We start from the raw sequence: 12,912 nt of genomic DNA on the forward strand, positions 1-12,912 counted from the left end.
AGCTATGGACTTGGACCCCAATATCCCTCTGTACATCAACACCGTTAAGGGTCGTTCCATTATCTGTGTACTTTCCCTTTACACTTGACCTCCCAAAGTGCAACACCTTTCACTTGCCTGGATTAAACTCCATCTGTCATTTCTCGGCCCATAACTGTAACCGATCTGCATCCTGCTGTATCCTTTGACCACCTTCATTGTCTGCAACTCCACCAATTTTTATGTCATCAGAACAGTTTTGTTTGAAGTTCAAGGGAGAATTGCTTTTGGCTGCAATTCTTTCCCTTTATGGTGACACATCCTGCAATACGCTGGAGTCATTGGTACTATATGGGTGAACAAAGGCAGGCAGTACAAGAACTTCCTCTCAATCGATTTGCAAATCAATCTCAGAAACACCAGAGAGTTACCAGCATGGGTAACACACAGCAAGGGTGTCATACTACTGCAACAGAAGTTGCTTATTGCTAGGCTGGAATCTAGGTTTATTCTGCATGTGACAGTGCCGTGCTTGACTTAGGAGATGCACCTTTGGTGCTCGGTAGAAGTTACTTTGGCTACACCACACTAACATCCCCTGCCTTTCTGACACTGTTGAGGATGGCACAAGTTATTGGTGGATAAAGTGGGAAATTTCAAAAAATAATTCTCTTAACTATTTGGTGTAACATGGGGCATAATCTCATGTGCAATTAATTTCACATAAAAGTAAAACCCTTGCCCTAAATTTCCAAATAAAAATTTGTATCCTAAGTGCAAGATTATATTTGAATGTTACTCCACTTTCTGATCCAATCCAGACATTACATAAGAGTATTCTTAACTACACTAAGTTCCAGGAACTGTTGTTCGTGAAAGTAACAGGCTCACAGCCTTACAAATAATATTCACAGGCTTTTTAAGTATTGATATTTCTTGTGTTCTTGAATGTAACTAAATATACACTTAATAACATGAGCTTTAAAATGACCTATTAACAGCTAAAGCTGGGCTTCATCATATTGTGGAGGTCTTTATTCCAGTGCTTTGTATCTTTTCCACTTAAATGTTCCATAACATTTCACATTGATAATCTTTCATTGGGACTGATGGAAGGTTATTGACCTGAAACATTAACATTCTCTCTCTACAGATGCCACCTGGTCTGCTAAGTGTCTCCAGCATATTGAGTTTTAAATTTATATAAAATTGTCACAAATCACTTGGGCACTTATGAAGTCAAAAAAACAAAATACCGATCTTTGTATCTTAATCTCTGTACTTTTTTTTACTAGATCTTTCTGTAGTACAGAGACAATCAAAGTGACAGTGAGATCAATTCTTGCAGATAACTTGCTAAGCACAGATCACTTAATATGAAGAACAATCGATAGCATTCCTTTCCGACAAGACACTTTAAATTTCTCTGCTATACTGGATTTCTGCAGCACCTACTTTCTGAAGGAGATGCCATCTCTGTTGAACTCTATTTTTTCAATTTAATTTTCTTATTTCTCTGAGGTTTTAAGGATATAAGATTAAAAACTAAACTAAGTGGCAATAGATGTGATAAGACCTCATGGAGTTATTACACAAGCTGTATAACGGCAGCAAAGTGTTTTGAAAGGCAATTTTTTACCATGGCAACAAATCCATTGAAGTCTCCATTATAATGTGTAGTTCAGCATCCAACTTTGACACTTCATATATGAACCAACTATCTTTGTCAGGCTGTTCACTATTCTAGCCTAATCATCATCCATAAGCTGAATCTTCATTATAATTTGTAGTTTTTATGTCCAGGCAATCACTTTAATTGTGCAAGGTCTTAAATACTGTACATCAAGGTATAATTTATTGCAGCCCTGTTTGAATGTTTTACATTTTCAGTTGTTAAAACATGACTAATGTAGTTGATGTGTTCCTCCCCAGAGTGAAATATAAATTTACCATTGTTCCAAGTGGAAATTGTTTGCAATGCATTTAATAAGGTTCTATGTGATCATCACTGTGTTATCTATAAAACTATCGAGTACAAAAAGTTATAGTTCATTTAAATACTTGTTGAAGTACAGTTAGATGTCATTTTTCTCATTGGCTTGGAAAAGCTACTATGTCCAACTTGGGGAGAAAAGTTCATAATCAGCACACTTTTCAGCCTCTGGGAATGTTAGCTTACACTCCCTATAAAATATAGGATGCAGTTCTTACCATATCTGATGTATGTCATGAAAAGGATGAAATCACTGAAACTATAAACGCAACCTGAGAAGATGATTGGCAGCCACAGACCAACTATTCGACCCCACCATATTATAATTTCTATGAAGATAGACTACTTCAGTTTCAAAGCATCATAGCAATATCTCTCTATAAAGATGTTATTTTCCTAAGTTTTATTATAAAGAAACCCCAGACCTTGGATATAAAATGAATTTCTTTTTGCAGTTTATCGATTACCTTTTTCACCAGCATTTTCCCTTTCCCATCTTTTAGGAAGATATCACTCCCCCAGTGTGTCTATTTCTACTGGGCAAGATCACAATTCTTCACCAAATTTGCTTTGTAAATGTGTGAGCACTGATGTAAATTTTTGTCAAGCTGTTGAAGATAAAGTGCCCATATTTCCATACATTTACCTCCAGTTGAAATTATCTTGTCTAATTGAGACTAATTTCCTTTCTTTCCCTTGCCCAAGATTAAGGTCCTTAAAAATGTACTGCTATCAAAATAAGCTCAAGGTTATATTATCTTATACAATGTATGCATATTTTTAGTTCTGTAATAAATTGAAATATTGTAAAAGCATTTATGTATAAAATGATACTCACAGCATGCAATACATCTGGTGATTTGGCAGAGATCTGAGACTGAATGTAAAACATAAGGGTTTGTTCTAGGATAGATAAATACAAAATAAGAAAGAATTTGTATTTTGCAGCACCTTTGGAGTTATAATTTAATAATTATAATTCTGGTTACTTTCTTCAACTTTTTTTCACACACCACACTTGGTGGCAGAACCTTTAGCCATCTTGGCAGAACCTTCAGCTACCTTGGCCGAACTCTCTGGAAACTTGTCCCTAAATATTTCCATCTCTGCATTTCTCCTCTTTTATGAAAGAAAAAAGTTTGGGCAAGATCACCCACCTCGCTCTATAGTCTGGTGTCTGTTCTCCGTACAAAACATCATGATTTGCTCCTTTTATATCAATATGATATTTGGCAATTTTTGTTGATATTGTGTGTTTTCCTTGTATGTGAGTCTGCCTCTTTCATTTCTTTGCAGATTTTCTGGGCACCCTTGAGAAATCTCTTCATTCCAGTGTTTCTAAACTGCTGGCTGGCCAAGCATGCACTGGAGAACATGATTGTAAGTGATTATTAATTAATTTTATCCCTCATTCAGTAGTCACCAACAACCACATTTATATTTTTGAAATCAAAGGCCAAAATGAAATTTGATTTTTGAAAGCTGATCAATAAAGTAACCTGGTTAAGGAGCAACTGTGTTACTGGAACATCCATGTGACTGGAACATCAACCATTAATCACCAAACCAGCCCGTTGAACACTTAGGGAATATAGAAATATAAAAATTGGCAAGTTTGCTCCATCTAAAAAGAAGGGAGACTGGTTAACAGTTTGGAAACAGACATTTCAATAGAACCTATTTTCTTCCCAACATTTGCAATTTTGCTTTTCACAATTTACTTAGTTATTGGAAAGAAATCATTGGAAATATTAGTTATTAAAAGGTTGAAATTTGTTTGTTGTGGTGATGGCTGTGTAAGTGAACCAGGAACATACACAGATCAGGGACTGCTGATTTATTACCCCTGTCACACTGTATATACATTTTTATAGTGAAGTACATTTAGCAAAATTGGCTATGCAATTGTAGATTAATGCAGAGGGAATTAAAACAGTGCAGTATCTAGGCAACATCTACTCTTAGCTATTTGGTTGGGACAAAAACAAATGATCCATACAGATTATTAATTGATTCTGTTCATTAGTTGGTATCTGTTATTTTGCTGAACACTTGGGCTGTACTGAAATCTACTTTATAAGCAGGCTTCTAATTTCTGAAACGATATAATATTGATTCAGAAATGACCAACATTGTAAATTCTTCCTCATTGTTCCAGTTCAAGCTGTGCCCTGATTGAATCATAGGGCTTGACTTTTCTATACTTCTTAGTCAGGAAGTTTTACATTCAAAGGACAGATCCAACCTGACACTTCAATATAGCACTGAGGGTGGCGCACTGCAGGAGGTGCTGGGCTAGACATTCTATTGTGTAGTGCTATAGACTAGAAATTCCCCTGAAAATAGCAATCTCTAGCTCACTGTGCCATAGCAATTCCTTTGTGGGCTCTGTGCATTGCAAATCTCTATAAACACCATGGACAACACTGTCACAAAACTGTAGCAGCATCAAATGAAGGAGCATACATTTAATAGAAGGCAAAGATGAGTTCAGGCCATGCCCCTGCCTAGGACAATGTGCCAAACTGATCCTCTCAAATGGACCCCATGTTGTTTTGCTGTAACATCAGCCATTAAGTTGTTTATTGTTGGTGGGCCTGGACAACAAGCACCCCTGCCTTAAGTAATAATTTCAAACAGTACCATGTTGGAAGTTAGTTCTGTTCTTTACCATTACCTACTCGCCATTGAGGGGAAATCTTCCTCTCAGCAATCCTGCTCGATGAAGTTGCAGTTCCCCTTTTAGCAGTTCATGCCATTTCAGCAAATCATGGAGCTAAGTTTGTGCTTCTCATATGGAAATTGGTGATAATGTATAGAAGGCATGGGATTTGTAACTCAGACCATGCTTAGAATATAACTCCCACCAAGGCCTCACACACAACTTGTAGTTCTCCTGTGTAGTGCTATGACAATCTGCATTTTTTTACACTGAATGAATTCTAGCGTGCTGTCCTTTGAAGGAGACATTAAATCATGTCTCCAACTACCTCCCAGATGCTTGGAAAAGACCCCTCATAACTTTAAGGTACTCTTAATAATTTCACATCCAATAAAGCACTTTGGGTGCATATTATGGGGAAATGTGACAGCCAGTTTGTGCATAGCAGGGTTTCATTATCAGTTAATTAGTTCTGGTGATGGATAAACATTGGTCAGAATATCTGAAGAACTCCTTGAATAGTTCAATAGATTATTTTGTATCTATTGTAGATGGCTGCCAGGTCCTTTATTTAACATCTCTTCTCAAAAGACCACTGACGTTATTGTATCTCTGAAGTATTACTTGTATCTCTGAAGTATATTTTAGTACATTAGCTTCTGACTAAGAACGAAAATGCTCCTATTGAATCACAGCAGATACCTATCACTGTAACTAGCTCCATTACTAGAAACCCAATCCCCTTCGCAACTCATAGTTTCTGTGTCTCCTCCCTTCACCTCACCAATGGTTTGGTGCCCTCAGATGTATGTAATAAAAAAGGAATTCTATCCTCATAATAAATGCTCTATATTAATTGAAGTTTTCATGATACTCCTGGTCCCTGAAATACAACATGTATAGCTAATGTTGTCATTGACTTTGATTCAGGGACATCTCAGGAATTAGCACTGTTTTAATTACACAACCTACAGTAGTAAATCAATAAAACAAAAGAGGGGTCTCAAATTATGGAAAAAGCAAATTAATCTTTCCATTTTGAAAAATATTGGTTACTTTTGGATAAACTTGTGGCATTTTCTCACCTGTACTTGGATCCTCTCAATAGCCTAACAAAAATTTCTTTCCCTCCAGAATGATTTGCATAGAGCCATTCAGAGAACACAGTCTGCTATGTTTAACCAAGTATCAATACTGATTTGTACTCTACTCTGCCTTGTGTTTACTGGGTAGGTGGAAAAATATTTATTTTGTGTCCTTTTGTATATGTTATTTCTTGAGTTTTCCAGGCTGTCAAACATGCTGTTGTGGTGTAATAGCATTTTGATGATGTTGGTAATATCCAGAATGCTGCCTAGGTTCTCAACAATATGCTGCCTTTTGCTACTCTTAATAAGTAATGCAGTAACTCCTGCAATGCAGTACTCTCACCAAAGATGATGCTCTGGCATGAGTCATACTGATGCCTACCAATGGTCTTTATTAGTTTATTATTATCACATATACTGAGGTACAATGAAAAGCTTTTGTTTTGCATGCCCTCCAGACAGATCATTCCATATGTAATTACATTGAGATAGTAAAAGGAAAACAGAATGCAGAATATAGTGTTGCAGTTACAGAGAAAGTGTAGTGCAGGGAAACAAATAAAGTGAAAGGGGCACAATGAGATCGATTGGGAGATCAAGAGTTCATCTTTCAGCATTTGAGAGGTCTGTTCAAGAATCTGATAACAATGAGATAGAAGCTGTCCTTGAGTCTGGTGCCTCTCATGATTTTGTATCTTCTGCCCGACAGGAGAGGGGAGAAGAAAGAATGACCAGGGTGGGAGGGGTCCTTGATCATGTAGCTGCTTTCCTGAGGCAGTGGGAAGTGTAGACAAGAGTCAGTCTGCTGCAACATTAAGAGATAAAGGGGCGGAATTTATCTTTCAATTACTAATTTAAATTATGTGAGGGAATCATTCATTGAATGTACTCCACGTACACAGGACTTCAAACTGACATGTATAATTTGTGCATGGCACAAAGTAACAATGCCCATTGCCAATCTTGAAGAAAGCTCCCCACAATGCTCTAATGACCTTGCTGGCATGAACGTATCCATTTCAGGAGCCTCCTGCTGCCAAGTGATAGTTCAAAGCAGTTGTGGTGTCTTGAGGTTGGCTGCATTCTATTCCAAGATGTCCTGGCTGGAGATTACCAGGCAAAGAAAAAGATTCAAGAATGTGCTCAAAGCTTCCTTGAAGATGTGCAACATCTCCCATAGATTCCTTGGGAGCCTCTGGCCCATGACTGCTGAAAGTGGAGGATTCAGGATGGTGTTGGCCATGCATTGGGGACACACTGAATCACTGCATAAGTGGTGGAAGGAGTGCACCATCTTAGAAACAATCCACCCAACCACCTCATCAGCTGTCAACTACCCCATCTATGGAGGAATCTGCAGTTCCCACAAAACCAGAGTGGCAGCAAGTGATCGTTGATCGTGAGGGACTGCCTAAAAGAAATGAGTTGCCAATCAATTCTCATAGGCTGGAAACCATGCTCAATTTTAAATAAACTTTCTGAGCATTATACAGAGTTCCACTTAAGATAATATTGGAACTCTGTATAATGGTAGCAAATATTTGATTTATTTTAAAATTCCTTATGTTTTGAATTATTTATGTAAAAGAATTAAATTCATAGGATTAAAATCAGCCATTTTAGAGCCATATAGTTTACTAAGCAGAAACTAGGGCTTAAAAACTCAGTTCAATCTTTTGTAACAATGTGCAAAGGCACTTTGGGCTTTCAATGTTGACTTATGCCAGCATAGAAAACCTGAAGCTGTTAGCATTTTCAAGAGAAAATTCAATATCATCACTGCTACAAAAAAAACCTGGTTACAGTAGCAGCTTTGATGCAATGGAACTGCAGCCAAAAGACTAAAACTTCCAGGAGCTGTCATTTAAAAATGTAGTATGGGAGATCTTAACACCATGAGGTAACTTGTTAATGAATATAGGTAACTATTCAGTTGTATTTCTGTGTTTAATTATAATTCTGACCTTACAATGATATTAAACTGCAACCAGATATGCGCTTTGCAGCCCAATGTGCAGTTGAGTCACTTAGTTTAATATATTCCTGAGCATTGTCAGTTCATGTTTAGCCCAAGTAACTCAAAGCAAAGACAGCTCACACTAACATTCAATGTTCAGAAAAATGATTATTTATAATCAGGTCATCAGTGCAAAAAGCCTCAATGTTGAAAATAGCTGCAGAGAGTAGATTAAACTAATGACAAAAAATTTAGGATTGGGAAACCAATGGTGAACTGAAAAAAACAGGAACAATCAAATGCGGTGTGCTCAATTTAGTGTATTCCCAGTGCTGTTCCAATGTAATCATGCCACCCTAACTTCAAGGTTGAAGAAGATCTTTCAATGCAATTGCCTTGTTAGTGACGGTATCTCGATTCTTTTATACTTTCATCAATCTTCAAAGGTGAACGCTTTGCTCACTTTCCCACTATTGGTGTATTAAAAGCTTTGAGATGAGTCATTTTCCGGTTGTATATGGTTGCTTCTCCATCCTGCCACAGTACAAACAAAAGTAAATTTGCGATTGGTATTAGACTGAGGAGGATGCAGTTTCCTTGCAGAATAAATTGTTTCTCTCCTCATTTAAAGTGCACCTTACGTCTTCCTGTGACCTAACTTTTTTGTCATCTGTCATGATTTTTTCTTCCATGCCCAACTTTCAAGTTTTTGTAGAATCAAAAGAGAGACCATTCAGCCCATTGAGCCTTTGTTAGCTTCTAGTAGAGCAATCCAGTCAGCCCCATTCCCTGCTCATTCCTCTTATATTTTTTTTCAAGTTGTTTTCTCTCCAGTGCTTCTCTAGTTCCCTTAGAAAGCCCAGATTGATTCTGTTTCCACCAGCTCTATGTCCACTGAGTTCAAGACCATAATGAATCATTGAGTTTATATTAAAAAAACAATTTCTTTACATCCTCCTTGTATCTTTTGACCAAAATTCCAAATCTCTGCCCTCTGATCTTCCAGCTCTCCATTAATGTGAACAGGTTCTCCCTAATGGAACAAAAAAAGTCATGATAAATCTCATCTCAGCTTTCTTTGTTCAGCAGATGAAAATCCCCCAGCCTCTCCAGTCTAACCTTGTAACTGATTGAAGCTGCGTCATTGAAACACTTCAGGGTATTTTGTTATGTTATAAGTGTGATGTAAATGCAGTTTTTTTTTATTAGATACCTTTATGCCATAAAATTTTATTTCTAATCAGCACAGTGTCTTGGGCAAATTGTTCCTGCCATGTTTGCTGAAACATGAAACAAGAGCCTGATGTTTGTTAGCATGTCAAGTGCTAGGAACTGCCAAGTGACAGCACTAAAAGGGCAGTGTTTCTGTAGCTGGCTCAGCCTAATATTCAGTAAGAACATAGAACATAGAAAAACTACAGCATAATTTAGGCCCTTCGGCCCACAAAGCTGTGCCGAACATATCCCTACCCTAGAAATTGTTAGGCTTACCCATAGCCCTCTATTTTACTCAGCTCCATGTACCTATCTAACAGTTTCTTGAAAGACCCTATGGTATCAGCCTCCACCACAGTTTCCGGCAGCCCATTCCATGCACTCACCACTCTCTGAGTAAAAAACTTACCCCTGACATCTCCTCTATATCTACTCCCCAGCACCTTAAACCTATGTCCTCTTGTGGCCACCAATTCAGCCCTGAGGAAAAGCCTCTGACTATCTTACCCTATCAATACCTCTCATCATCTTATACACCTCTATCAGGTCCCCCCTCATCCTCCGTCTCTCCAACGAGAAAAGGCCGAGTTCCCTCAGCCTGCTTTCATAAGACATGCTCCGCATTCTAGGCAGCATCCTTGTAAATCTCCTCTGCACCCTCTCTATGGCTTCCACATCTTTCCTGTAGTGAGGCGACCAGAACTGAGCACAATACTCCAAGTGGGGTCTGACCAGGGACCTATATAGCTGCAACAATACCTCACGGCTCCTAAATTCAATTCCCCGATTGATGAAGGACAATACACCATATGCCTTCTTAATCACAGAGTCAACCTGCGCAGCCGCTTTGAGCATCCTATGGACTCAGACCCCAAGATCCCTCTGATCCTCCGCACTTCCAGGAGTCCTACCATTAATACTATATTCTGCCAACATATTTGACCTACCAAAATGAACCACTTCACACTTATCTGGGTTGAACTGCATCTGCCACTTTTCAGGCCAACTCTGCATCCTATCTATGTCTTTCTGTAACCTCTGACAGCCCTCCAAACTATCCACAACACCCCCAACCTTGGTGTCATCCGCAAACTTACTAACCCACCCCTCCACTTCCTCATCCAGGTCGTTTATAAAAATCACAAAGAGTAAGGGTCCCAGTACAGATCCCTGCGGTACACCACTGGTCACCGACCTCCACTCAGAATACGACCCTTCAACAACCACTCTTTGCCTTCTGTGGGCCAGCCAGTTCTGGAGCCACACTGCAATGTCCCCTTGGATCCCATGTCTCTTCACCTTCTCCATAAGCCTCGCATGGGGTACCTTATCAAGTGCCTTGCTGAAATCCATATACACTACATCTACTGCTCTCCCTTCATCGATGTGCTTAGTCACATTCCCAAAAAATTCAATCAGGCTCGTAAGGCAGGACCTGCCCTTGACAAAGCCATGCTGACTATTCCTAATTCTATTATTCCTCTCCAAATGTTCATAAATCCTGCCTCTCAGCATCTTCTCCGTCAGCTTACCAACCACTGAGGTAAGACTCACTGGTCTATAATTTCCTGGGCTATCCCTACTCCCCTTCTTGAATAAGGGAACAACATCCACAACCCTCCAATCTTCCGGAACCTCTCCTGTCTCCATGGACGATGCAAAGATCATCGTCAGAGGCTCCGCAATCTCCTCCCTCGCCTCCCACAGCAACCTGGGGTACATCTCATCCAGTCCCGGCGACTTATCTAACTTGATGCTTTCCAAAAGTTTCAGCACCACCTCTTTTCTAATATCTACCTGCTCAAGCTTTTCAGGCCGCTGCAAGTCCCCACTACAATCCCCCAGATCTTTTTCCGTGGTGAATACTGATGTAAAGTATTCATTAAGTACCTCCGCTATTTCTTCCGGATCCATACACACTTTCCCACTGCTGCACTTGATAGGCCCTATCCTTTCGCATCTCATCCTCTTACTCTTCACATACTTGTAGAACGCCTTCGAGTTTTCCTTAATCCCGTCCGCCAAGGCCTTCTCATGTCCCCTTCTGGCTCTCCTAATCTCTTTCTTAAGTTCCTTCCTTTTAGCCTTGTACTCCTCCAGATCTCTAACATTACCGAGCTCTCTGTACCTTTTGTATGCCTTTCTTTTCCTTTTGACTAGATTTATTATAGCCTTCGTACACCACGGTTCCTGTATCCTATCATGACTCCCCTGTCTCATTGGAGCATGTCTATGCAGAGCTCCACACAAATATCCCCTGAATATTTGCCACATATCTTCTGTACTTTTCCCAGAGAACATCTGTTCCCAATTTAATCTTCCAATTTCCTGCCTGAAAGCCTCATAATTCCCTTTACTCCAAGTAAACACCTTTCTAGCCTGTCTGTTCCTATTCTTCCAATTTCCTGCCTGAGAGCCTCATAATTCCCTTTACTCCAAGTAAACACCTTTCTAGCCTGTCTGTTCCTATCCCTCTCCAGTGCTAACGTAAAGGAGATAGAATTATGATCACTATCACCAAAATGTTCACCCGCTGAGAGATCTGACACCTGACCAGGTACATTACCCAATATCAAATCAAGCACAGCCTCTCCTCTTGTAGGTCTATCTGCATACTGTGTCAAGAACCCTTCCTGAACACACCTAACAAACCCCACCCCATCTAAACCCCTCACTGTCTGGAGATGCCAATCAATGTTTGGGAAATTAAAATCCCCCATCACAACAACTCTGTTATTCTCACACCTTTCTAGGATCTGCTTCCCTATCTGCTCCTCAATAACCCTGTCACTATTGGGCGGCCTATAAAAAAACACCCAGCACAGTTATTGACCCCTTCCTGTTCGTAACTTCCACCCACAGAGACTCTGTAGACAATCCCTCCACAACGTCCACCTTTTCCGCAGCTGTGACACTATCTCTGATCAACGGTGCCACTCCCCCGCCTTTCCTGCCTCCCTCCCTGTCCTTCCTGAAACATCTAAAACCCAGCACTTGAATCAACCATTCCAGCCCTGGAGCCATCCAAGTCTCCGTAATGGCCACCACATCATAGCTCCAAGTATCGATCCAAGCTCTAAGCTCATCCGCCTTGTTCACAATACTCCTTGCGTTAAAATAGACCCATCTCAAGCCTGTCTGAACACGTCCCTTCTCTATCACCTGCCTATGGTACTTACTCCTAGCCTCCTCTATTTGAGAGCCAAACACCTCTTCCCCAGTCTCTCCAGTACGGATCCCACCCCTCAACAATTCTAATTTAAACTCTCCCCAGTAGCCTTAGCAAACCTCCCCGCCAGTATGTTAGTACCCCTGGGATTCAAGTGTAACCCGTCCTCTTTGAACAGGTCATACCTGCCCCAAAAGAGGCCCCAATGATCCAGAAAACTGAATCCATGTTCCTTACTCCAATCCCTCAACCACGCATTTAACCTCCTCCTCATTCTGTTCCTATACCCACTGTCACTCAGCACAGGCAGTAATCCGGAAATTACTACCTTTGAGGTCCTGCTTCTCAACTTCCTTCCTAATTCTCTATAGTCTCTTTTCAGGACCTCATTCCTTTCCCTACCTATGTCGTTGGTACCAATATGTACCACGACCTCTGGCTGTTCTCCCTCCCCCTTCAGGATATCTTGGACGTGGTCTTTCCTGCGTCCACAGAATCGCTTGTCTGCCTACCTAACTATAGAGTCCCCTATCGCTAGTGCCCTCTTCACTCCTTCCCTACCCATCTGAGCCACAGGGCCGGGCTCTGTGCCAGAGACACTGCCACTGTTGCTTCCCCCAGGTAGGCTGTCTCCCCCAACCGTACTCAAGCAGGAGTACTTATTGTCAAGGGGTACAGCCACAGGGGTACTCTCTAGTACCTGACTCTTCCCTTTCCCCTTTCCCTTCCCGCTACCGACTGTGACCCAATTGCCTGATTCCGATGTTCCCGGCGTGACCACCTGCGTATAACTCCTCTCTATTACCTCCTCACTCTCCCTGACCAGACGCAGGTCATCAAGCTGCATCT

The 12,912-nt window shown here is 40.5% G+C and overlaps 1 protein-coding gene across 3 annotated transcripts in view; it reads left to right on the forward strand.

The window, feature by feature from the left end:
- kcnt1b (potassium sodium-activated channel subfamily T member 1b) overlaps nt 1–12,912 on the forward strand; it is a 225,720-nt gene that overhangs the window by 114,893 nt on the left and 97,915 nt on the right. For all 3 annotated transcript variants that reach the window (XM_052036745.1, XM_052036743.1, XM_052036744.1), the window contains exons 8-9: nt 3,269–3,352; nt 5,769–5,863. In XM_052036745.1, the coding sequence (XP_051892705.1) occupies nt 3,269–3,352; nt 5,769–5,863 (179 nt within the window). The remainder of the gene's footprint in view (nt 1–3,268; nt 3,353–5,768; nt 5,864–12,912) is intronic.

Source organism: Pristis pectinata, chromosome 23 (assembly GCF_009764475.1).
Source record: "Pristis pectinata isolate sPriPec2 chromosome 23, sPriPec2.1.pri, whole genome shotgun sequence".
NCBI classification, from domain to species: Eukaryota; Metazoa; Chordata; class Chondrichthyes; order Rhinopristiformes; family Pristidae; genus Pristis; species Pristis pectinata.